General features: G+C 38.5%; 1 protein-coding gene across 1 annotated transcript; it reads left to right on the plus strand.

Annotated features, from left to right (window-relative positions):
- Nucleotides 1-6,104: 6,104 nt before the first annotated feature.
- LOC104235141 (laccase-7-like) lies at nucleotides 6,105-11,438 on the plus strand. The gene is made up of 7 exons (XM_009788829.2): nucleotides 6,105-6,239; nucleotides 6,944-7,095; nucleotides 8,263-8,507; nucleotides 8,955-9,083; nucleotides 9,192-9,494; nucleotides 10,137-10,793; nucleotides 11,106-11,438. The coding sequence occupies exons 1-7, from the start codon at nucleotides 6,144-6,146 to the stop codon at nucleotides 11,243-11,245; spliced, it is 1,722 nt and encodes a 573-aa protein (XP_009787131.1). The 5' UTR covers nucleotides 6,105-6,143; the 3' UTR covers nucleotides 11,246-11,438.
- The last annotated feature ends 15,086 nt before the right edge of the window (nucleotides 11,439-26,524 follow it).

Raw genomic sequence — 26,524 nt, forward strand, 5'->3', positions numbered from 1 at the left:
CTAAAGGGGTCTTCAAAGATACAAAGTTCCAGGTAGTAGACATGGAGATGGCTTACAACATGATTCTGGGGAGACCATGGATCTATGAAATGGATGTTGTTCCTTCAACCTTGCATCAAGTTATCAAATTTCCATCGCCATGGGGAATTTGTCAAATTTGCAGAGATCAACATACGTCCAGGGCTATTAACTCCGTTGTAGATACAAGCACGAGAAATGGAGGCAAATAGCAATCACAGAAGGCAGTTGAGGACATCACAACACAAACCTCAACTTAACAAGGGCGAACAGATGTAGACTCAAGGCCTGATATCATTCAAGAACCAGAAGAGAATGAAGATATCAAAACAAAGATAGAGGAATTAGAACCTGTTGTGTTATTCGCTCAATGGCCTGATAAAAAAGTCTATGTCGGAGCTAATCTTGACCAAGGAATGAAAGGTAAGTTAATTGAATTTTTGAAAACAAACATGGACTGCTTTGCTTGGTCCCACTCTAACATGACAGGAATACCACCGAAGGTGATGACTCATAAAATAAATGAAGATTCGTCATATCCTCCTGTGAAGCAAAAGAAAAGAAAGCACGGAACTTTCAAGAATCATATGATTCAAGAAGAAGTCCAAAAATTGCTAAAAATTGGTTCCATTCGAGAGGTAAAATATCCTAACTGGTTAGCCAATACTGTTGTAGTTCCAAAGAAAAACGGTAAATGGCGGGTTTGTGTAGATTATACAGATCTTAACAAAGCCTGCCCTAAAGATTCTTTTCCACTACCACACATAGATCAATTGATTGATGCAACTGCAGGTCACGAATTGTTATGTTTTTTAGATGTATATTCAGGTTATAATCAGATTAAAATGGATCCGGCAGATGAAGAAAAAACTTCATTCATAACAGACAGGGGGACTTACTGTTATAAAGTAATGCCTTTTGGTCTAAAGAATGCAGGTGCAACGTATCAAAGGTTAGTTACCAAAATATTTCAGGAATATTTAGGAAAGACAATGGATGGCAAGATACTACCTTCGCATTGGAATGCTGTTCATTTAAAGAGATACTATTTCTAAGGAAAACCCACGGTCAGGTATAACCATTTTAAATTTTATTTTTGAATTGTTAAAATTTTACTAACGATTTTAGATGATAGGCAAAACGCTAACTCGTACTAAATGATGAGTCACGACCTGTAAGGCACATAGAGTAACCTAAAATTCCTGGCCTAAAGTTACAATTATTCTGATAGAAATGCAAATGGGTTATGCAGTCTTCATCTATAATCGTCCCTCCGAGTCCGGTATGTTTTTCCTTTTCAGGAAAAGGACCAAACGAGAGAAACTATCAAGTGCTTGAGGCTTCATACTTCAACACTCAAACACTTGGGGGACTACATAATATACACAGACATATGTATATAGAAGGCAAAGCAGATTAAAGAAAAATCAAGCCTGAAAGAGTCAAGTACAGAGTAAAAGTCATAAAGCCACAAGCTAAGGCCAAAGAAAAACCTCACTATAGTTAGGGCAAAGGCTATGTACTAAAACAGGTTATAAGGAAAAACCCCGTGTCTATTATTCTTCTTTTGAATCTGTTACAAGAAAAACAGTTACGAGAAAGTTATAGATGTAATTCAAATACATGTAAAGTTTTATTCGGAACTAGACAAGGTTCAAAAATAAAATTTTGTCAAAGTTATTTCAGAGAAACATGTGTATTCCTATTTCTTTTGTTGTATGATAATACCATTATGAAATTGAGACGTCTTCTTCATTAAGTATTGGAATATAAAAGGGCCCTCTTTTATAAAACTCATGTTTAAATTAATCATGAGGTTAACAGAAGCATGTTTCGAAAAACAAAAATGCAAATTATTCTGTAAGTCCTTAAAAATAAAGGCGAGAATAAAGCAAGCAAAAGTTTAAGATAAAAAAACTTCTTAATATGTAAAAAAATCTAAGACTAAGTTCAAACTTAGTCATAAAACTACGAAATTGTTTAGATTGCCCCATTAAAAGACTTGGGGACTGACGTTTCTAAAATCAACCCTCAAATGAAGTTAAGGGTTTGATTACAATCTTCCAAAATCAAAACAAAAACAAAATCATTTGAATGATTAAAACTGGTCACTGAGAAGTTTGTGGTATTGAGGTAGGAACGTCAATAGCAGCAGACTCAATTTGGGCAGGTGCATCAGCAGGTGCGGTTTCAACTTGGCTTGCAGCAACGGGCTCGATCAGGTTTGAAATAGTCATGATACCGGTATCAGCTTCAACATTCATGAGAGCTTCAGCCACGGGAACTTCATCCACGGGAGAAGGGAAGTCTTGAGTTTGTTGAGCCTTTTCAATGGTTTCGTTGATTTTAGCTAACTCCAACTCCAGGTTGAAGTTTTCTTGGCCAGCTTCAAGTAGGGTATCACGACGGGAATTCAAAAAAGCCCAACTTGCCTCAACAACAGATTTTTCTTCAAGGATCTCATAATCCTTTTCCCAAGCAGCGATCTCATTTTTTAGCTCTTCATTTTCAGCCAAGGCAGAGCTGTGGGAAGCTTGAAGAGAGACGTGGGAGAATTCTAAAGCACGCACCTTATCAGCAGAGATTCTGAGGTCTTCTTGTGCTTGAGTCAAATTTTGCACAAGCTCCCCAGCGTAAACTTCCTTTTGGTTTAAAAGAGCCTTTAATTCTCTGATCTCTTTACTAGCTTTAGATAGCTGCTCTGAGAAGGAGGACTCGAGATGCTCTTTGTCTTTCTCTGTTTGGTGTGAAGAAGCTTTTATAACCGCCAATTCTGAAGTTAAAGCCCGTACTCGCTGCTCTAAGGTATTCTTGCTCTCTTGTAAGCTCTCTATATCAAGCTGAGCACTCTCAAATTGCCCCTTCTAATTGGTTGCTTCCAATTGAGAGTCGCGTACTATCTTCTCTAAAGGGGCAATTCTTTTCATCAATTCTTTGCCGATAAGATTGGCCTAAAAAAAGAGAAGAAATAAGAATCCCAAAGATGAAAAATTTTGCAAAGTAAAAAGGGAGAGAAGGAAAATACCTTCAGAGTGGCATGCACGATATCATTCATTAAAGTCGGGGAACTGTGGCTCTCCAACTTTGCTTTTTCAATTGGGCTAATAAGAGGCTCCAGCCATACATCCGCCTGACCTGACTTTCTCAAAAGGCTATTCTCAACAGGAATTTCAATAGTTACCCGCCTCATAGCGGCACTTCTACTTGAAGAGCCCGTTTCAGTATGATGAACTATATGAGGGGGAATAGTCAAAGGAGGAGCCGAAGAAGAGGTAAGAGCAGTAGAAGAAGGAACGAAAATAGCTGGGGCCGGTAAAGAAGGAATCACAGGCACGAGTAATAAAAAAGACGATAAAGGTACTTCGTTTAAAATAGGCCCGACATCTTCACGACCAAATCCACTAAAGAAATGTTGGTCGATAGACTCACGAGTATCGTGGGGAGTGACGTCATCATTAGGAATTATTATTGGGGTTTCAACAGGTTCGGTAAGAGAAACCGAAACTTCAGCTTCGTCATCGGAAACGATGCGTCTCCTAACTCGTGGCCTCGTTACCAAGGAACTCTCATTTTCCTCTTCAACAGCCTTCCTTTTCGTAGAAGAGGAACCCAAGACTATTTCTCGGGCTCTCTCTAAAGAGATACGGGTTCCCGAAGGAGTACGAGTTCCCAAAGAGACATGAGAGGTTGCAACTGCTTCAGCAGTAACCCCTCGAATAGCAAATCCTGACAAAAAGAAGGATAAAAGTTAAAACAATAAAGGAGAATATAGGCACGAAAAGAACAAAATGTGAACTCTTACCATGAGTTTTTACCTTCCAACCAAAACGATTAGAAAGTGTTTTCCTAGATCCATCGTTCATTGGCGCGATCTTCAGCAATTTAGCTACCCAACCACGGAAATTGGGAACATCCCCTACAACTCCCATGGTTGCTAAGAAAAAAGGGGGGGGGGGGGTAAAATTAGAAAAGCTGATAAACTTGAAAGAAGAAGGTACGAAAGGGATAAAAGACCTGCGTGCAAAATTTCACTTCTCAGGGAAGGGAACATTATATTCACCCACTAAACCAATAGTAGGGGCAGCAACAAATCGGGCATACCAGCCACGATCCTTGTCATCTTCAGGGCTCACCAAAACCCTCTTACTCCTGGTTACTAGTGTAAAAACACCATTACGAAAAAGCCTAGGTGAGTAAAGATGAATCAAGTAAGGGAAAGTAAAAGGAGCTTCAGCTTTAGTGGCTAAATGCCTTAAACAGTCAACAACCCTCCATATGATTGGGCCAATTTGACCCAAGCAGACATTGAAGAAACGGCAAAATTCAAGAATGACTGGGTCGATTGTTGGTCTAAACCCTAAAGTAAAAGGGTAAGTGTAAACAAAAGAGAACCCAGTTAAATAGGAAGTAATTCTCTGATTCGGATTAGGGATAATAATGGGAAATCATTACTCCAATGACAGTCCTTACGAACCACAGGAGTCAAAACCTCTGTAATTTGAGTAGGGTAAGCATCGACATGATCTAATGCAGAAACCTGGTTTCTAAGAGATTCCTTGTCATGGTAAAAAGACAATTCTGAAGGGACTATCTCATCTACTAAAGGTTCGCGTAAAGGTTCAGAATGATCTTTACCCTAGAAGAAGATTTGTGAGAAAGGGAATCTCTGGTTCTAGAGGAAGGACCAGAACCAGAAGAAGGCATAGACGAACCACCTCGAGTAGATCCTAAACTACGAAGTCTACCTCCCCTTCTATGCCTAACAGGGGCATTGGGGAAGGAGTCAGTAATGGAAACTCTCTCAAGGTTAGGGCTTGGAGAAGACATATCGAAGAAGAATAATTTGAGGAAGAAATAAACAGAGATTTGGAGAAATAAGTGTTCAATAAGCTTTATGTGATAAAATACAAGGGAAAAAATTATATTTATACCGATAAGCAACCACCAAAGGTAAAAGTGCGGAGGTGGAAAGACCATAATTATGATAACTGGCACTTCATTAATAGTGGAACCGTAAAAAACTTGAAAAAGGCTGCAAAAACTGTAGAGCCAATGGAAAATTGATACGTGTACGAAATATTAAATGGAAGTGACAATTGAAGCGTCAATTTTGTCATATAGCATTAATGGTGACAAAAATTCTCGTTTTAATGAAATCCATTTCCCAAATATTCAATTGATGAATAAATGGAAAGTGGGGGGACTATCTGTATTGGGAAAAAATGCATTTATATATGCGAGTGACATGTTGAGACACGTGGACCGGTCAAATAGTCAAAGAATTATAATTAGTCAAGAGGCACGAGCAGCAGTAGAAACGAGCAAAGGCAAAGGAAGAGGCACGGGAGGACATTTGAAGGATTCAGCGCCCGTACCTATTTAAATCATTTATCAAAAGGAATGGATCTGACCATAATAAAGAGCGCAGATACGAAATTCGACAGACATTAAATACTGGGTACGTTAGAGAATTTGTATTGATTATAATGATTGTGTAACGTAGCATTCAATGTCTTTAATTATTCATAATAGCCTCATTATGATTTGGATGAAACGCATATCTTCAAGATACCTATAAAAAGGAGGTATCTGGTCACTTGTAAAGACAAGACACAATTGGAATATACTTTAATTCACTTATTTTTCTCCTGATTACACTCTGGTTACTCTAAATTACTTTCTTCTGCATATTCTTTTGATTATCAGTAACTTTTGCGTTCTTCTAAATTCTAACTTTGACTGAAATTCTATTTTTTTGGTTAAACAACCACATTTTACCGATCCATGTTTCAAACACTTCTCCTCTTTGCCTTAAATTAGTCTTTCACGCAATCGTGAGGGTGAGTTTTGGCCAATAATTTAGAGACCATATTCAAAGATGTATTATTTCTATTTTTAAATAAATAGAGGAAAAAGAAAACCTAGCTAAGACAGATGGTAAACCTTTTTTTTTTAACAAAAAATGAAATAAAATATTGCCGGCTTGTGGCTTTCGTATGGCTTTCTTAAGTTTATAAGACCATTACTGTATAAAAGGATCACTTCTGATTCTTGTCTCCATCATATTCTCGAAGAGTTAACTCATAGTTGAGTTGTGATTTTTCCTTTTTTTTTTTGTTTTGGCAATGGCGTCTCATCAGGTTTTCTTGTTTGCATGCGCCATTGCTCTTGTGGCTTCTTTATCAATGGTTTCTTCTGAAGTTATCGAGCATTCTTTTCATGTAATTAATTCTCTTCTCTATTCCCATGCAAACTAGGTTCTCCATTTTTCATGATCATCCTCTGGTATTGAGAAAACAAGCATGAATATTGGACATTGTGTTCACAGAAATTGGCTCATACGATCTTTGTTCTATCTTATATATATATGACACTCTTTGTGTTTAAAAAAGGATGACACTTTTATATGTGGTAACCATTTTAAAATTTTATTCTTAATGACATGTTCTTATCATCATACAAATATCATGATATATTTAAAATCACATATTTTAAGGATACTTTTGATATGTGTCAAAAGTCTTTCTTTATTTCTTAAACTATGTCTCCAATCGATCAAAACTGCCTTCTTCGAACACTCTAGTTATCTTCATGTTGGTTTTTTAGCCTTGCCACCATACGAAGCATCGATATCTTAGGCATGCAATTGTTGGTTTAAATAAGTACATTTTCATCATTTCTTTCATAAAACTTTTTATTTTTGTTTTTTTTATTTTAACTTTCTCTTCCACCCTTTATAAAAAATTTCTTCATAATAGTAATTTGGATGCATGCAGCCAGTTTATATATACAATCATTTGTTGTTAGACGTCATACTCACTTCACCTCGTTTAACTGTACAAAGGAAAAGAAAAAATTTGGAAACTTTTGCCTTTATTTGGTAAAAATTTTCTGACTGATATGTTTACGTGTTTCCTTGTTGTAGGTGCAAAACCTTACTGTAAACAGGTTATGCCGTAGACAAGTGATCACTGCAGTAAATGGAAGTCTTCCTGGCCCAACGCTCCGTGTTCGAGAGGGCGACACCCTTGTCGTTCATGTCTTCAATAAATCACCATACGATCTCACTATTCATTGGTATATATGTCCTTCACATTTAACTTAAGAAATTTGTGGGTGGCAATTTGAGCCCAAACCCATTTAACCTACCCAATCCATCCAAGGTTGGGTCGGATATTGAACCACCCATTTGTTGAACGCAATCCATTTTGACCCTGCTCATCTCAGTCCATCTAAAGTTGAGCTAATTTTTAGTCCAAATTGATCCATGAATAACTTTGTTAAAATATCTTAAAAATAATTCTTTTTTGTTTGATATGTTATATATGACCGCACCAAAAGAAAAAAATCTTCTTTGATAATTAATAGTAATTGATAAGAAAACAGCACACACTAATTAAAGTTTGATAAGAGTTAATTGGACGGGTTGAGCTATGATTCAAAGTTTAGCTCATCTTAACCCAATCAATCTCAGCCTAAGTATTTTTCGGGTAGGTCATTGATCCACGCATTTATTGACTAATTTCATTTTGACCTCCTCAAAATCAGCCTAACCCGCCCATTTAACACCATTTACCCTAACAATGTAAATAATTTAACTAGTTCTAATAGTTACTTGCAACAGTTTAAAACATGTGGCCGCAATAAGGAACTAGACATGTCAAATTTGTTTTTTTTCTTTTCCTTTCAAATTTCCTTTTCACCATTAGTTTTTTATTTTGGTCTCGTGATGTCTCAATCGTGCAAAGTAGTTGGTGTTTTGTACATGTAAAAAAACAAGGAGAATTTGAACATTTATATTATTAGTTACTGATCTTATTGATTGATACATGGTGGATTCACGGAATCAAATCTTGATGTTTAAATTTAAAAATAGCATCTAAGATGACGTCACTCATCAATATTTTACTTTATAGTTAGTTAAAGAAACTATTAAAAAAGAGCCAAACATAAAAGTACTATATTGTTACATGCATGGACTAATGTAAATTATTTGTACCACTTACTATTTAATTAATTCAATATGTATTAAAATAATGCTTAAAGGATTTTAATAAAACTATATAACTATATATTAGTGTTGTGTAAGCAATTTTGGTAGGATGGTTTCATTCTTTTCCTGGTTATTGATTCAAACATGGTTGTAGTTAATTACATAACTTTTATGAATAGTAAATAACTTGATAGTAAAAAAAGAAAAACACATAAACTGCTGTTTTATTTATGTATGTTATACGCATGTAGGCATGGAGTTTTCCAGCTATTGAGTGGGTGGGCAGATGGACCCGAGTTTGCGACCCAGTGCGCGATCCGACCCGGGAAAATCTACACGTACAGGTTTAACCTAACGGGACAGGAAGGAACTCTGTGGTGGCACGCCCACGTGTCATGGCTACGAGCCACGGTTCATGGTGCCCTCATTATTCGTCCCAAATATGGTCGCTCTTTTCCTTTCCCTAAACCTTATAGGGAAGTCCCCATCCTCTTAGGTAATTAACCCTTTTTTCTACTCGTAATTTTTTTAGTTAGCTTATATTATGTCAGGTTTAAGTTATATGCACGGGCATTTGAAAGCAATTTTACATCGTAAAAGTTAATTTAGTCAATATATGTTACTTGATTGAATCAAATCCTAATTTAGTCAATATTCCAGTTAGTTTATGTAAACATATTTTCTTTTTTATTCATTCCAAAAAAGAATGACCTCTTTTTAAATTTAGAAATAATTTAGCGTTAAGTTCCAATTCTAACCTTAATGAGAAGCTTTTATAACTACACAAATACTCTAGACCCCTTTTAGATTTGTTTAGAATCACAAATTAAAAAAATCTTCATTTTTTCTTAAACTCTGTGCCCAGTCAAACAGATTCACATAAATTGGAACGGAGGGAGTATAAATTATCTTCTCATAAAAATTATTAAAAATGTGATTGCAGGAGAATGGTGGAATGCCAATGTTGTGGATGTGGAGAATGAAGGGCTAGCTACCGGAGGTGCACCTAATAACTCAGATGCTTACACCATTAATGGCCAGCCAGGCGATCTTTACCCTTGCTCTTCTAATAGTAAGAAATATATATCATGAATGAATATTTCATTTTCTTTAGAACATAATCGTGTTATTTTTTTCCAATGTGGCTAACTTGGGTTTCGTTTTTCATTTCCATTATTAGAAACATATAAGCTAATAGTGAAACAAGGAAAAACATATCTCCTTCGCATCATCAATGCTGCACTCAATAACCAGCTCTTTTTCAAGATTGCCAATCATAACATGAAAGTTGTTGCGGTAGATGCTGCTTACACCAACCCATATATCACTGATGTAGTTGTTGTTGCACCTGGCCAAACGACTGATGTCCTCCTAACAGCCAATCAAGCCCCCGCATCCTACTACATGGCTGCAAATCCTTACTCTAGCGCGGCCGGGGTACCATTTGACAACACTACTACCACCGGAATCATTTTCTATGAAGGTATTGATCTAGTCATCCTCTATGATTTAAGTTATATACATTGATAGTCTGAATTTTTTTAACTATTCTTAAGGTTACTATTTAGGAATTAGCTAGTACTTATTACTCCCTCCGTTTCAATTTAGACGAGGTAGTTTGACTAAGCATTGAGTTTAAGAAGAAAAAAAAGACTTTTGAAACTTGTGATATTAAAAGCTTAAGGGTTAAAAGCTTTGTGCGGCCATAACATTTTTGTGATTATAAAAGCTTCTCATTAAGGGTAAAATCGGTAAAATGAAGAGTTTAATGTTGAATTATTTCCAAATTTAGAAATGTATCATTTATTTTGGAACAGACTAAAAAGGAAAGTACCTCATCTAATTTGAAACGTTGGGAGTATGTCATAAAAATTTGAACTAAACTCTTAATTTCAGGACAACTCAGGACACAAATATCCTTAAAACGGAAATTCAGGACACATTGACTAATTTCTAAATAACAGCTATTAGAGTAGCTACCTAGTGTCATTTTTCAAGTATTATAGAAATTTGCCTATAATTACCTTATAATTGACCAGATTGTATAAATATTTTCTAAATCGTAGGTGAATAAATAATTTTTCACCTTAGAGTTGTTTTATTAAGATTTTTTTTTTGTATGAAGGTGCAAAACCATCATCAACTCCAAAATTGCCAATCCTACCAGCCTTCAACGACACACCAACAGCCCACACATTTTTCACCAATTTGACTGGGCTTGTAACTGGGCCATTTTGGGTTCCTCCCCCTCGCCAAGTAGACGAGCAAATGTTCATCACTATTGGGTTGGGCCTAGTTGCTTGTGGAAAAGCAGGAAATGCAATATGTGCAGGCCCAAATGGGCAACGATTAGCGGCAAGTATGAACAATGCATCTTTCCAATTCCCAACCAAGATGTCAATTTTAGAGGCATTTTTCAACAATGTGAAAGGGATTTACACTACAGATTTTCCAGACCAACCACCCTTGAAGTTTGATTATACAAATCCTAATAATAGCTTTAATCCTGCATTTGTAATGACTACAAAGTCGACAAAGGTGAAGAAACTCAAGTTCAATGCCACAGTTGAGATTGTAATGCAAAATACTGCTTTGATTGGTGTCGAAAACCATCCAATTCACTTACATGGATTCAATTTTCATGTCTTGGCTCAAGGCTTTGGCAACTACAACCCTACAATTGACCGAAAGAAATTTAACCTTTTTAACCCACAAGAGCGCAATACTATTGCTGTCCCCGTTGGAGGATGGGCTGTCATTAGATTTCGAGCTAACAATCCAGGTAAATATACACTTGAACGCTTACTTGATTCTGTTTGCAAAAGGGACAATGTAATTGTCAAAAGTGTGTCACCATTCCGCACTTTACTTTTTTAGTCTGTCCAAAAAAGAAGATCACCTTTTTATGTTTAGAAATAACTTAAGTGGTGCCACATATATTGTAGCGGAGGGAGTACTATATTTTACTTTGATCGTAAACGTTTGATACGAACTAATATAATAAGAATTAATTGAACTTTATAAAGGGATAAATGACAAGAGTCATGTTGGTGAAGATTAACTTTTTTCCCCCTTCTTGTTTGGCTATTAACAGGTGTATGGTTGATGCATTGTCATTTGGATGTGCATTTGCCTTGGGGTTTAGCAACAGCATTTGTTGTTGAGAATGGGCCAACACCATCAACTAGGCTACCTCCACCTCCACCAGATCTACCAAAATGCTCATCCTCATGATAGTGTTTTACTTTTTTTCTTACATTATTATTTCTGTCATAATTAAAAAATAATAAGTAATTTCGTTTTTGTCCCATCTTGTTATTTCCAATTGTACTAAGAGTCGGATCATTTACCTTTTTCTCGTTTCAACACAAGGGTTGTACTTGTAATTAGCTATATCATTCTTTAAGATTTTGTTGAATGTACTGAATCTTTCTTGTTTCAAGAATACTGTCTGATTGTGAAGCTATACTTCAAAATTATTCTACTTTTTGGTAATGCAGTACAAGTAAACCCCGGATGATTGGCACTTTAAATTTGTTCAACGTTTGATGATCTTCAGCTACTTTTAATCTACGATTCCAAACAAACACTTTATAGCAATGTAGGAAATTTTGGGTCCACCCATAGGTGGGTGCTTTAAGGCTCAATAAAGTTATTAATTAACCTTAATATTCTCTATATAACTACATTTACAGTGTACAATAAAATACTCTCTCAATATTTTCTACACTCTCTTCTCCTACAATCAGACTAGGTTTCAAAATGTTGAATTGGGGGTTGATCCAATACACCGTGACAATCACCGTCAACCAGTAATTCCAGCCACTGTTCATCTGTTCCTTCTGTATTGGTCCAAATTTGGCAACCACGACAACGGATAAGCGAGGCTTGGGACGGAGTCACTACAATACAATGACTGACGGTCGTTGTGGCAAAGGATGACGACCAGAGGCGAGTGGATGAAATGAAGTAGTTTTGGTAGTCAACTTAGAAAGAAAAAGGAAGAATATACCTTTGGAATGTTCTTTGTGTTGTACTTTGTAGGGTTTTTTGGGGAATATCCCTTATATATAGGATGAGATAGTAAACAAGAGAGGGATCTGCCATTTTTGGGAACTGAGAGATATTGTAGGATTGAGAAAAGAAAATACGAGAAAGTGGTCTTATTCATCTCATCCATGCACATGTTGTTCATCATTTATTTGTGAATCCCAAGATCCCACATAGATATTGATTGCTTTCCTTTCCACGTCGCCAGAAAAAGGAAACACCCAATCAGATAATCATTGGGTGACTACTCTTCTATACTACAATCATTATTATTTCTTGCATTTATTACACATTTACTCCATCTGTTCCAATTTATGTGAACATGTTTGACTGGGCACGGTGTTTAAGAAAAAATGAAGACTTTTAGAATTTGTGTGGTCCTAAACAAGTCAAAAAGGGACCCAGAGTATTTGTGTGGTTATAAAAGCTTCTCATTAAAGGTAGAAATGTAAGTTTAAGCTAAATTGTTACCAAATTTAGAAAGGGGTCATTCTTTTTGGAACAGACCAAAAAGGAAATAGGTTCACATAAATTGGAGCAGAGGGAGTATGATATTGCACATCTTGTCAATCATAGCATATTAAGTTCACCATTTAATGCTTATAAACTTTACTCGTCATACAGAAGTTTAGTTCCCTTTGATCTAGAGATTATTAAATTCAGCTGAGATTCATCATATTAATTTATCATTAATTAGTTTAGCATTTATTTTCACAAACAATTTGGCGCCGTTTGTGGGGAGTTTTTCAGTTGAAACTATAGTTCTTTCTAGATCATTAAAAAAAACACATCTTCTTCGTTTGCACCAACTAACAATGGTATGGAAAGAAGATGCGAGGTTGAAAGCGATAACAGTGTCACTACCAACATCTTGAACACCATCAACGAAGATGATAGGGAAGACAATGAAAACATAACGCTAAGCGCTACGTCTAGGCGAAATGCTTCGCATCCCCCCTCCCCCGCGAAAGCGTTACCGCTTCGCGCGAAAAGGAAGCCTCCATGCTAATAAAGAAAGAAGCGCCACCGGCGGTAAAAAGGCTAATGGAAGAATGGCTAACAAGCACTCTAAACAACATACTTGATAAACCCACAAAGGGAGAACAGGGACGCTGCACACATAGAAATCATGACAGCCACCGGCGAACAAGATGCCTCCCGAACTGGTAACACTCACACCACTGTTGATGCAGGTAATGACACACTCGCAGTCATTCTAAAAAAATGGAAGAAATGGAAAACGAAATAAGGCACTCCACGACCAGATGAAGGAGCATCAAGAAAGGGTCGATAAGATACCAGGCGCCCCGAAGTTGTTACCGAAACGGAACATTGGTCGATTCATCGAGCAACCATACAACGAAGAAGCAGCCCCCCCATGCCATTCCTAAAACCTTCAAAATGCCACCGTACATAAAAATATATGACAGTACTACAGACCCAGAAGATCATATCATTCACTACGTCATAGCGGTAAAAGGCAACGATCTTTCGAAGGAAAAAGTACCATCAATGCTACTAAAAAAGTTTGGCAAAACCTTAACAGGGGGAGCCCTAACCTGGTACTCATAACTACCGGCACGATCAATAGCAACGTTCGAAGAAATGGGGGACAAGTTTGACACCGCTCATGCGGGGGCTAAAAAGGCGAAAGCCAGGGTAAACGACATATTCTCCATTAGGCAGACACCTGGCGAGGGACTCAGGGACTTCCTAGCCCAGTTTGACAAGGTGAGAATGAGCCTACCACATGTATCAGAGGGGATGGCGGTAGCGGCCTTCTAGAATGGGTAAAGCAGAAACGGGTTGCGAGCAACTAGAAAGCTAGTAAGCAGGCTTATGAAATACCCTCCCACTACTTGGAAAGAAATTCACAACACCTATTGCGCCGAGCTAAGAGCCGACGAGGATGATCTTAATGACCCGATCCAACGGCTAACGTCAGTTCAAATAGAAACAAGGAAGGATCATCGCAACGATGGTCGAAGGGATCAGTTGGGCCCCCGTCTTAGTCGAGAGAGACATTAGCCCTACATCAGAACAACCATCCCACCTCCCCTACGGCACATGGATGACCATCTTCGACATATCGCGGCACCGCGAAATGAAAGAGGTATGCCTCCGCTCTTATCTGCTCACAATTTTTGTATTTCTCCTTCAAAAATAGTGTACGCATTAGAGAAGCTCGGCACGAAGGTATAATGGCCGCAAAAGATGAAATCCGATCTAAGTACTCGGAAATCAAATGCCCTCTGTGAATTTTACCAGGAACGGGGTCACAAAAACGAGGAATGCATAGGTGTGCGGTAAGAGGTAGTGAGAATGCTAAATCAGGGACACCTGAAAAACTGATGAGCAACCGAGGGCGAGCCAACTTTGCCCGCGGACGCGAACAACCCCAGGGACCTCCAAAATCGCCCTCTTCGCTCGTACCATACAAATGATCATCGGTGGAGGTGACAGGACAACAATCAACCATGTGAAATTCACCACTACACACAAACGCAAACGATCGATCACTCATGGACGGTATGATGACCTCGAAGATAGTATCGTCTTCGATAAGTCAGATACCGATGGTTTGTTTTTCCCTCATTACGATGTTCTTATTATTACTTTACATATAGCAGATACTGATGTGAAAAGAATAATAATGGACGACGGAAGTGGCGCGTGTATTATCCATCCTCGAGTCCTCGTACAAATGAGGCTCGAAGATAAAATAATACCGCGTGGCATAACACTAACGGGTTTTAATAATGCAGTCAAGCGAACTTTTGGAGAAATCGTGCTACCCATTCTAGCCGGAGGAGTCACCCTGGAAACAACATTTCATATCATGGACCAAGACACAACCTACAACGCCATCATAGGGCGACCATAGATACACGCCATGCGGGCCATCCCGTCTAGTCTCTATCAAGTAATCAAGTTCCCTACTCCATGGGGAATATTCAGCATCCGGGGAGAAGAACGCACCGCACAAGAATGATATCGCATTGCCCAGTATTGCATGCACACCTAACAACTAAAGGGAGTTAGCATGGAAGCATAACAATTAGCAATGTCGGGAACTAACCCTGACGCACAGACAGACGTTATCAAGGATCCCGACATCATAGAGGCCACTGATTCGACCCTAGAAGATCTCGACCCCGTCCAACTAGACAACAACGACATCAGAAAAAAGGCTTATATCGGACACAATCTCTCAGAACCAGGTATATTTCATAAATTCTTAACTGACAATGCCGACCTGTTTGCCTTCTTCCATTCAGATATGCCGGGCATTCCTAAAGACATCACTACGCATAAGCTGAACATCAACCCGCTATATCTGTCGATGTGTCAGATAAGGAGAAAGTTCAATGCCGCAATCAATGAGGCTGTCAGCATTGAAGTTGATAAGCTACTTGTCAACAGTTCTATCCGAGAATCAAAATATCCCCAATGGGTCGCAAATGTGGTCATGGTAAAGAAGAAAAACGGGAAATGGCGGATGTGCATTGATTTCACGGACCTAAACAAGGCATGCCCGAAAGATTCTTTTCCACTACCCCATATCGACTAACTCATCGATACAACAGCAGGGCACAAACTGCTGAGCTTTTTGGATGCCTACTCGGGTTACAACCAAATCCTCATGGAGAAGAAAGACCAAGAGAAAACCACTTTCATCACCCATCAGGGAACGTACTGCTACATAGGCATGTCGTTCGAATTAAAGAACGCGGGGGAAGCATACCAAAGGTTGGTCACCAAAATGTTTAAAGACCAACTCGGCAAAACGATGGAGGTTTACATCGACGACATGTTGGTCAAATCCAAAAGGAAAGAGGACCACATTTACCACCTTACAGAGGCCTTCAACATATTAAGACAGTATGGAATGAATCTAAATCCCGAAAAGTGCGCCTTTGGCGTAACCTCAGGCAAATTCCTCTATTTCTTGGTATCACAAAGAGGCATCGAGGTCAATCCAGACCAGATCAAAGCCATCGAAGGGATACCCGAAATACTAACTGTGAGCACGTGATTTTTGCCTCATACGAATTACTCCAAAATAATTCTCAAAATTAGGTCTTGTCTTTAATTATGTGTGATTTTCCTGATTGTTTGTATATATTTGTGGGCATGTTTAATTTTATTAATGCATTAAAAATACAAAAATATAGCATTGTCATTTAAGATTTGATTTTACATTTTTTGGAATTAATTAATAATTAGGTGTTTTACAAAAATGAAAATTCAAAAAAAATAATAACATATTTTTGTAATTTTAGTCAAATTGTGTGATTTTCTTTTAATTTGGCATTTAATTATTTGTGATAATTATTAGTTAGAATTAATTAGTATTTTTAAGTTAATTTGGTGTTTTACAATTTAATTAGGATTTTAGTTTTAATATTGAAAGAAAAAGAAGAAAAGAAAAGAAAAAGAGTTAATAAAAGAGAGGAAATCAAATTTGGGCCAAAAGATCCCCAAGCCCAAACAAAACCCGTCCAAACCCACCCCAAACCAGCCCAGACCCGTCTGCCATACCCGGTTCATCCCTACCAGAACCAAACGACATCGTTTGGACACGTTTTGATCAGGGCCATCAATTTCATTTGATCGAACGACCACAAAGCTTTGCCCGTTACCCGACCCAGACCCATTTTATCTGAGACCGATCCGGTCTTTAAATCACTCAAATGACGTCGTTCCAATTAGTCAGATGATCCAAGCCGTTGATCTCGTTTGATCGAACGGCCTGGATCTAATTTCACCCCAGTATTTGACCAAACAGACCCCACCCCTCTCATAACCCCCATCTCATCTTCCTCGCCCAAACCCTAGAGACCAGCCGCCACCATTCCCCACCGCCTTCCGGTGGCGGCGCCAACTCCAATCACTCCCAAAAATACACCCCAGAACCCTCTCGATCCCCTCTTCCCAGATCCGTAACCCTTTACCTTCGAACATGCCTGAATCCCTTCGAATATCGATTCAAAAGGATGAACCCTAGCGCCGCCCTAACTTTCTCTGGTGGTGGCGCCGACTCCAATCCCTCCCAAATTAATGCCACACAACCTCCACAACCCCCTTAGGCCCAATATATCATTAGTTTCCCTCAAATATATCCAGAACTCCTCGAATATCGAATTTGAGTTCGAGCCTTAGAGCCTTAAAATTCCGACCAGTGCATGAAAGATCGTTTGGTTGGATTTATGGGCTTATTCAAACTCGTTTCATCACAAAATAATAATGCTCGTTTGTTCTGCATCAGGAACAAACGTTTGGTATTATTTTGGGATAATTCAGAGTGCCAAATCCAAGTTCGAGCCTATCCAGTGAGTTCTTTCCTAGTTTTTGTTTATTTTCATTAGTGTTATTCTAATATTCGTCTTCCTCGTCTCTTTTTCTTTTTCTGATCAATTTCATTTGAAATTCTATCAGTTCTTTTGTATGAATTATTTCTGTTCACTGTTGTTTCTTTAAGATTTGGTTTTATAGATTTGTTTCGTATAATTAGGATATCAGCTTGTTGTAAGACTGTGAAATTGTATCTCATTAATCACTCAGTCAAAATAATTAGGATTAGTTCAATAAGTTTGGTATTAAGTTCTTGTCTAATTGTGTCAATAAGAACTGATTAATATAAGTAATTCAAGGGTTTACCTACTTAAGAAGTTTCTAGTGGATAGTAGAGTTAGGATTGCATTAATGGATTAAATAATTAAGTGGATAATTGAGTGGACAATGGAGTGGAGGATTAAAAAAATGAAAAGTTAAGTTGGTAGTGGAAAATGCACTAATTGAATGCCCATTTAAGGGAGCTGAAAATTAAAAAAAGGAAGGGGGGCGGAGAGAGAGGTATACACTCGATATACAGGAGCAGAATTCATTTTGGAGAGAGTAAAAAAAAAAAGATAGAACCAAATTTTCTGAAATATTGAGAGCGGAAGAACACCAGAGAGAGTTCAAAGCTAGAAAGAGAAAACAAAGAGAGATTTCCGGACTATTTTTCTTCTCCATTTTTACTGGTTTTCTCCGTGTTGCTGGGATTTCTGGATTGAGGTGTTGAAGCTACTGTGTTGGGCTTTCTGCTGCTGTATTTTGCTGTTTGCTGTTGCTGATTGCTTACCCCATTTTTCTGTTCTACATACCATGTATTCTCTTGAAACTATGTTGGAAATGAAGCCTGATTAAGTTTGTGTAAAGATCTGTGAACCGAGCTGGAGTTTAAAGGAAAAACATTAAGTTCTTGTTGTAATTTCTGCTCGATGCTGTCATTTTATTGTTCATGCTTTTAGTCTAGTTTATTTTGGATATTTCATTCCTAGATGTATATTTGATTTAAATGTTGAGTGAACTTTGTTTGAATATAGGTGATTCAGGAATGTTGTAAACCTCGTATAATCATGTGTTAATTGAAGATTATGATCCTTAATTAATTAGTTAAGATTGGATGATTTGGATGTACGTTTCATGGCTGTGGTTCAAATTACATGTTTAGACCCTTCATGTGGTTGGTCTAGTAAGCTTGGTTTGGATTTATTTCCTACTGTCCATTTTAGATCTATTCCTATATAGCTTGAAATACAACACAATGGTTTTAGAGTTGTCCTTCAGTTCTGTTGTTGCTCATGTATGAGCACTTTTTTTTATCTTAAAATGGTTTTTGAATGGGGTTTGAGCTTGGTTTTTGACTTGAAATATTCAGATTCACATTAACCTTTCATATTTAGTTTTTCTTTGGCAAGTTTCCATGACATGTGGTATGTTTTAAATATGTTATGCTTGAATCAGAATTTAATATAAACTAGGGGGAAGAGACCTTTGAGTTTTGTTAATTGGTAAATAATTTGTGTAAATGTGTTGTTGCAACTAGGATTGTATCTTCATTTTGGAACCTATGTTAGCATAAAAATGTGCTTTGCATTTGATTCAAAGATTATCAGTATTTGTTCAATCCCAGAATTTCTTGAATGATGCAATTTGCTTCAAACATATTTGTTGGGTCGTGTATTGGGCTGCCATCATTGGCCTAATTTCGATGGTATTCCCCTTCCACAATCAGGCTGCCAAACTGGGCTTCATATTGAGCCCAGTTATTTCACACGCTGAGCCTGCAGTAATGGGCAACCAGACGTGGGTTTTTGACTAACTCGGCCTTTCCACAATCAAATGTGGGTGGTCTGCTACCAGTTCATTTTTTTATTAAATTATTATTTTAAGCTTTGGCATAACATAAGTAGGAATCCCCTTACGTTCTTTGATGAACTAGTCACGTCCTTTTAATTAAAGTCGGTATGCGCCGTGCCAAATAAAAATCACAAATGCGTGGCCCTCATATAATTATTTCTTTTAAAAAATACTTAAAATTTGAGGCGTGCCATTTAGCTAATTTTCAGGGCCCTCGCAAATTTGATAACGCGCTAGTTGATTTAGGCACGTTTAATATACTGTCGTGGTTGTGGACACGTTCGCGTGACATGATTACAATTCTAAAGACAATTCGGAGTATGCGTTCGCGCAACTTCGAACAAATCTTCTCAATAAAAATGGGTTTTCAGAGGTTATTAAATTAAATTAGCTCATATAGTCCGAGGCACGCCACCTACCATTTAATCATATAAAAATGACAAATGTTCGTAGTTTGTTTTAAGCATGCACAACTTTGGCCAAATTCATTTTTATAATAAAAATATTATTAATTCAATTGTGTACACGTTCGCGCGACACGATTATAATTTCTAAAAAATGAACACTCGTAGATTGCTTTAGGCTCGATTTAGACTAGTGTTGTAATTACGTATACGTTTCGCGTAACATGATGGCAAAATTTGATTCTAAAAAGTGACTTGAGGGATGCGTTCGCGCAACTTCGACCAAATACTTATTAATAAATCGATAAAAGCGTTATTAATCGAGGACACGTTCACATGACATGATTTTGACGCGCCAAAAGTGTTATTAATTATGTACAATGCAAAACTAAAACAAATATACGTACGCGTGATTCGTTTCAAGACAATTCAATAATTACAAATAATCAAGCTAAAAGCGGTGATAAAAGCTAAAAATACACAACAAGTTTAAAACGTGTAATAAGTCAGATAATTAGGCCAAGTATAAATTGTTAAGCGACCGTGCTAGAACCACGGAATTCGGGAGTTCCTAACACCTTCTACCGGGTTAACAAGAATTCCTTACCCGGATTTCTGGTTCGCAGGCTACAATACAGAGTCAATCTTTTCCTCGATTTGGGATTCGAACCGGTGACTTGGGACACCATAAATTATCCCAAGTGGCGACTCTGAATCTTTAAATAAACGAATCCCATTTCGATTGTCCTTTAATTGAAAAAGCTCCCTTATACACTCCTTCCCGGGGGTGTAGTGAAAAGAGGAGGTGTGACAGCTCTGACGACTCTGCTGGGGAACGAACCCAGAATCTCTGGTTCAGGGTTCAAGAATTTGAGCTTAGAATAATTGTTATATTTGGCTTTATATATTATCTGTTTTATTCACATGTTTGGGCTTAATGTGCTAAATGTTGCTTTTTACCGCTTTGATATTATCTGAGCTGTATATTAAACTATTACGAAACTCTTCTTCTTTTTGAGTCTTCTGAATTTATGGTGCACACGTGCGCGTGGCCCACTTTTCTGTTAGAAGTCATACCAAATAGAACGAAGTTGGGCCAATTGTGTACTTTGTATGTTGACCAGCTTATAGGAAAAAGTTAGAAAAGGAAAATCAATGTGAGAACCGAGAAAGAAAATTGGTTGTTCTCGAAAAAATATTATATAATAATAATTTCCAAAATATTTTGAAATCCTGAAAAGGAAAGGAAATGTCATGTTTCTTTTTAAAAAATGGTTTTATTATTTCGAACTACGTAAGTTTGATTCTCGCCGGATGTGAGATACGTAGGCAACCCACATCGGGCCCAACTATTTAAAAAGAAAAAAATAAATAGATAATAAATAATTAAAAATGTGGGTACATAAATATCATTGTGTTGTCATAAGTAAGGCGATGTCATTCTTGTCCAAAATATGCCGAATGACCCCAAAAGGGCGCCAGAAGGCTGTTTTTGCAAGAACAACCGCCTTTGGTTGTTTTTCTTCAAAAAAAAAATTAATTTTGCCGGTTAGCAAACACAGCCTTTAAACCTTCTTCATCGAAGTGTTTTTTTATATATATGAATTTTTTTAATATTAATGATTTTTTCAAAATGAGTCTTGATTTTGGGTTTTTAAAATTAACATCGCTCACAGGTACAAAATGAGCACCATCCAAAACTCACCGTTCACAGATATAGATGAGTTTCTATTTCAGCTTCAGATGTGGTGGCATGAGTTAGGAGAAGATGGTCAGAAATGGGTCATTAAGTATTTGGGAGCTCTCATAGATATTATGAAAGTTAAACCGCGCAATGATTTGATTACGGCCCTAGTGACTTTTTGGGACCCTGTTCACAATGTATTTCGCTTCTCTGATTTCGAGCTTACTCCCACATTAGAAGAAATAGCTGGATATTCCGGTTTTGACGGAGATTTGAGAAACCAAAATCTTATATTCCCAAAGGCTCCTTCTGTGAACCGATTTTTTTGTCTTCTGAATATCAGTAATCAAATCAGAAAAAGCAACGTTGTCAAAGGGTGTTGTTCTTTCAACTTCCTATATTCAAGGTTCAGAAAGCCGGATGGGTTTGAAATTCATGAAAAGGGCCTTACTAACAAACAAAACAAGGACACCTGGTAGATTCACCGATGCTTCGCTTTCATGGTGGTTTTTCTAGGAATCATGGTTTTCCCAAACAAAGAGCGGATGATTGATATTCGCATAGCCAGAGTCGTACAAGTCCTCACTACCAAAGAACATCACACTCTTGCCCCGATCATTCTCTCAGACATTTATCGGGCGTTGACTTTGTGTAAATCCGGGGCAAAATTCTTCGAAGGTTGCAATATTTTGTTGCAAATGTGGTTGACTGAACATCTCCGACATCACCTCAAGTTCATGCAGTATGGTCCAAGCAAGGACAATTTCATCGAGAGTTATGAATAAATAATAAAAGATTATAAATCTCCAGAAGGGGTGGAAGCCTGGATATCCCACTTAAGATCTTTAATGGCCAGTCAAATTGAGTGGACTTTGGGGTGGCTCCCGGTAAGAGAGGTGATACACATGTCAACCTCAAAGAGTTATTTGCTGTTGTTGGGTTTAAGAAGTGTCCAGCCGTATGCGCCACAGAGAGTTCTAAGACAACTAGAAAGATACCAAGTGGTGCCTGATGATGAAGATTTAAGTGTGCAAGTGATCGAACTACACCCCAAAGCCACTCTCCCTGAGGCTTTAATCTAGCAGATTTGGAATGGTTGTCGATACTTGAAAGATGATACCCAAGTTCTAGATTCTGCGAAAGGCGAGATAAATCCGGGTTATGCTAGGTGGTTTGAGAAAAGATCCCGTGTGGATGATGCACCAGAACCTGATCCTAGAAGGCCCATAAAAAGACCGCATGTTCAAGCCTTTGATGACAAAATCCAAGAAAGGTTGGCTTGGGGTGAAAAGGAGAAGGGGTACAAAGCAACTATTCGTGCCTTAGAAGAAAGCCTGAGGAGCCTCCATTTGGAGAGAGACATACAAGCATAAGAAGCAGAAGGGGAAAAGAAGAGTCTGATTAGCCAGAATAAAACTCTCCGCGCTCAGTTTCAACAGATGAAGAAAGCCTCTGAAGCGCCAGTGAGAAGTTGGAAAGATCAAAAAATCATTGCTAATCTGATGGAAAAAATGCAAGATTATGACTCCATTTTGACAAAAACTGAAAAGGCCTTAGACAAAGCTAAGGAAAAAAATCATACAGTTAAAGGAGGAAGCCAAATCTAGTAAGGAACGCCAAGTAATGAGATGTGAAGAAGAAATGGCTCAATTTAAGAGAGAGAAGGACCATTGGATACATTCAGAGGCTCAACTCCATGCACAGTTGGAAGAAATGAGAAGGTACAATAGAGAACATCAGCACACAGATATTGATAGGGAGAGAGCACAGGCAAGACTCGATCAGGCCAGACTTCGAGCTCAATTGGAGTCAGCTTTAGATCGCGAAGACCACATAAGAGATATAGCCACCACTCGCCAATAACAATTGCAAAACCAAGACCAAAATCTCCAAGATTTCAGAGCACAAATCCATGATTTGGCCGTTTATACTTCTCAAGTTACGTGAACTGCCAAGGGATGGATTTTGAAAGGCTTCTAGAGCATGCACCTACTTTTGCCCGTCATCTTGCAATGGAGTTAGAGAGGATGTACCATACACTAGGAGGTCAGCCGGGTCAAGCCCCACCGTGAGCAGATGTTCCAGTGATTAAAAGCAAAAGATTGTGGAAGTGAAGCATAGTCATAGTTGTTGGAACTTTTCATATAATAGTCATGTTTTAGTTTAAGTCCATGTTGAGTCTTTTAAACCATTTTCTTAAAGTGTTATCCAAATGTAATGTCATTTTTGTCTTTGTACTATTGCGCTTGTTAAAAATAATAAATAATTGTGCCCGCAAGAACTACGCAAAGGTCTGATTCATGCAGGGTCATGATAGGTAGGCAATCTTCATAAGATTCGACCACAACCAAAAGAAAAGAATAAAATGAAAAGGGGAGGGAAATAAAAGATAGGCGTGAGTGACAATAAAAGGGAAAGATCAGGAAAAGCTGGGTTGACACAAGCAACCGAGCAAATACATGATAGAAAATGGTTAATTTCCTAGGTGCATTACATCCCAACGTGTAATTGCATATGTGTTAAACTCTAGAAACAAACAAGTTTGTTGTTTTCCAGAGAATTCAAGCAGTTAGTTTATCTAGAGTATACTGGCACATTATCATTACCAAACCAGATCAAAAGGACCAATACCAGAAATCATGTCTATCCCGGATGTCGACACAAGTGTTGAGGTAGATGAGTTGGACGTCAGTAAAATGAAAGAGGAGATGCTCAAACTTAAGCAACAAATGGCCGAGATGTATCAGGCCTGGTCTAAGGGACAATCACCCCCAGCTTACCCTGCTAACCCTGCTTCCACCCCACCACCGGCTCAGAACCAAGATCATCCTGGCATGGATTTTTCCCCGAGCTTTCCTATTTACCAGCACTACCGGGGCACCACATCTCATACACCACAATCGCCACTCCCTAAACCAATTCCATACCCTCCTCCACTAGTAACTCCTATCTTCGTAGCACCTCCACCAGCTACACTCCACAAATCTCCTAGCGAGCCTATGTTCCAGGTCCAAGACAACCAATACTACCCTTCGGAGCCCACTTTCAAAGCTTCAGAGACCCATTCTTATACTCCTCGCTTTGACTTCCCAATAGAAGCTGATAAACCAGTAAAAAATACTGAACAGGAGGAGATGTTCAGGAAAGTTAAAAGCTTAGAACAATCGTTCCGAGACATGCGGGGGTTGGGAGGTCAAGTCAGCGTGGCCTACAAGGACCTATGTCTGTTCCCGAATGTGCAATTACTGGCAGGTTTCAAGATGCCCAAGTTCGATCTATATAACGGGCACGACGATCCAGTAGCCCACTTGAGGGGTTTTTACAGCAAGATGAAGGGAGCTAGAGGAAAAGATGAATTGTTAATGGCTTACTTCAGTCAGAGTTTGAGTGGATCAGCATTGGAATGGTACACCCGCCAAGACCATGGGAGATGGTACACATGGGATGATCTAGCGCAAGCATTTTCTTGTCATTTCCAATACAATCTTGAGATCATTCCAGATCGACTATCCTTGACTAAACTTGAGAAGAAGCACAGTGAAAGCTTTAGAGAATATGATTTCCGGTGGAGGGAACAAGCAGCAAGGGTAGATCCCCCAATGAAGGAGAGTGAGATGGTAGATTATTTCCTACAGGCTTTAGAACCTACTTACTATGGCCATTTGGTCTCAGCTGTGGGAAAGTCATTCAATGAAGTAGTAAAGATGGGGGTCATGGTAGAAGAAGGCCTCAAGTCGAACAAAATCATGAGCTATTTGGCTATCAAAGCGACTACTCAGGCTATTCAAGGCGGCATAGGAGGGATTGGGAAGAAGAAAAGAGAGGAAGCGGAAATGGTTGATTTAGGAACTTGGTACAGATTCAGAGGTTCACCTTACCACTATAATCAACCTCGACCCCACCAACAAACTTATCACCACAATCCACCCTAACACTACTATCCCCCACCAAAACCTCATTTTTCCGTCCACCATGCACAAGTATACAACCAACCTCCTGCCCATGCTCAATGGCGTGCTCCTGTCCTACCAAATACTTATCCACATCCGCGAGCCTACCAAAACACTCCCGGACCAAGTTTCAGGCCGAGTCAAGCACTCAAGGGTGAAAGGTTGCAGAAAAAGAAAACCTTTACTCCGTTGGGAGAATCCTATACTAGTCTGTTCCACAAGCTAAAACAGCTAGATATGCTAAGGCCGATACAGTCCAAACTGCCAAATCCTCCTCCAAAGAATCTTGACTATACTGTCAGCTGTGAGTATTGTTCTGGTACCCCGGGTCATGATACAGAAAAGTGCTGGCACTTGAAAAGTGCGATACATGAGCTGATTAATACCAATAGAATTGAAGTTCAAGCTCCCGAAGCACCCAATATCAACAGGAATCCGATGCCAGCCCATTAGGAGGCAAATATGATCGAAATAGTGCATGCGGATGGGGGGAACCCAAGAAGCCATCACAGACCGTCATGATGATTCGGTCCAGTGGAGTCAAGACAGATGAACAATCAGCACATGAGAAGTTGGTGATCATGCAGAGCAAAAAGAGTGTTGCGTCATCTATGGCAGTAGAGAAGGGATCTTTAAGCAAAGTTGCAATGAAACAAGAAGGGGTAAAGATGATTGTACCGGGAGCGGCCAGCAAACCCATCATAATCGTGGAAGGAGCCCACGCATATCGGGTTATTATCAAGCCAGTAACCTAGTTACCAGTAATCAACAGCAAGGCTATTCCATGGAATTACGAACGGGTAACGGTGATGTACAAAGGGAAGGAAGTCAAGGAAGAAATCTGTGAAGTACAGGGTTTGACTCGCTCGGGAAGGTGTTTTACTCCCGAGGAGTTAAGAAGAGCTAAAAATAATCCAGCACTAATAAAGAAAGCCGTAACTGAAGAAGAACCAGAAGAATTCTTGAGGAAGATGAAGCTGCATGACTACTCTATCGTGGAACAATTAAGAAAGACGCCCGCTCAAATTTCCCTATTGTCATTATTGATCCATTCGGACGAGCACCGTCAAGCTTTAATGAAGATCTTGAATGAGGCACACGTTCCCGATAAGATCTCCGTGAATCACTTGAAAAAAATAGCCAACAAAATCTTCGAAGCAAACAGAGTCACATTTTTTGATGATGAATTGCCTGTAGAAGGTATTGAGCACAACAGAGCTTTTTACCTCACATTAAA

The sequence above is a fragment of the Nicotiana sylvestris genome, chromosome 5 (assembly GCF_000393655.2).
Source record: "Nicotiana sylvestris chromosome 5, ASM39365v2, whole genome shotgun sequence".
Classification (NCBI taxonomy): domain Eukaryota; kingdom Viridiplantae; phylum Streptophyta; class Magnoliopsida; order Solanales; family Solanaceae; genus Nicotiana; species Nicotiana sylvestris.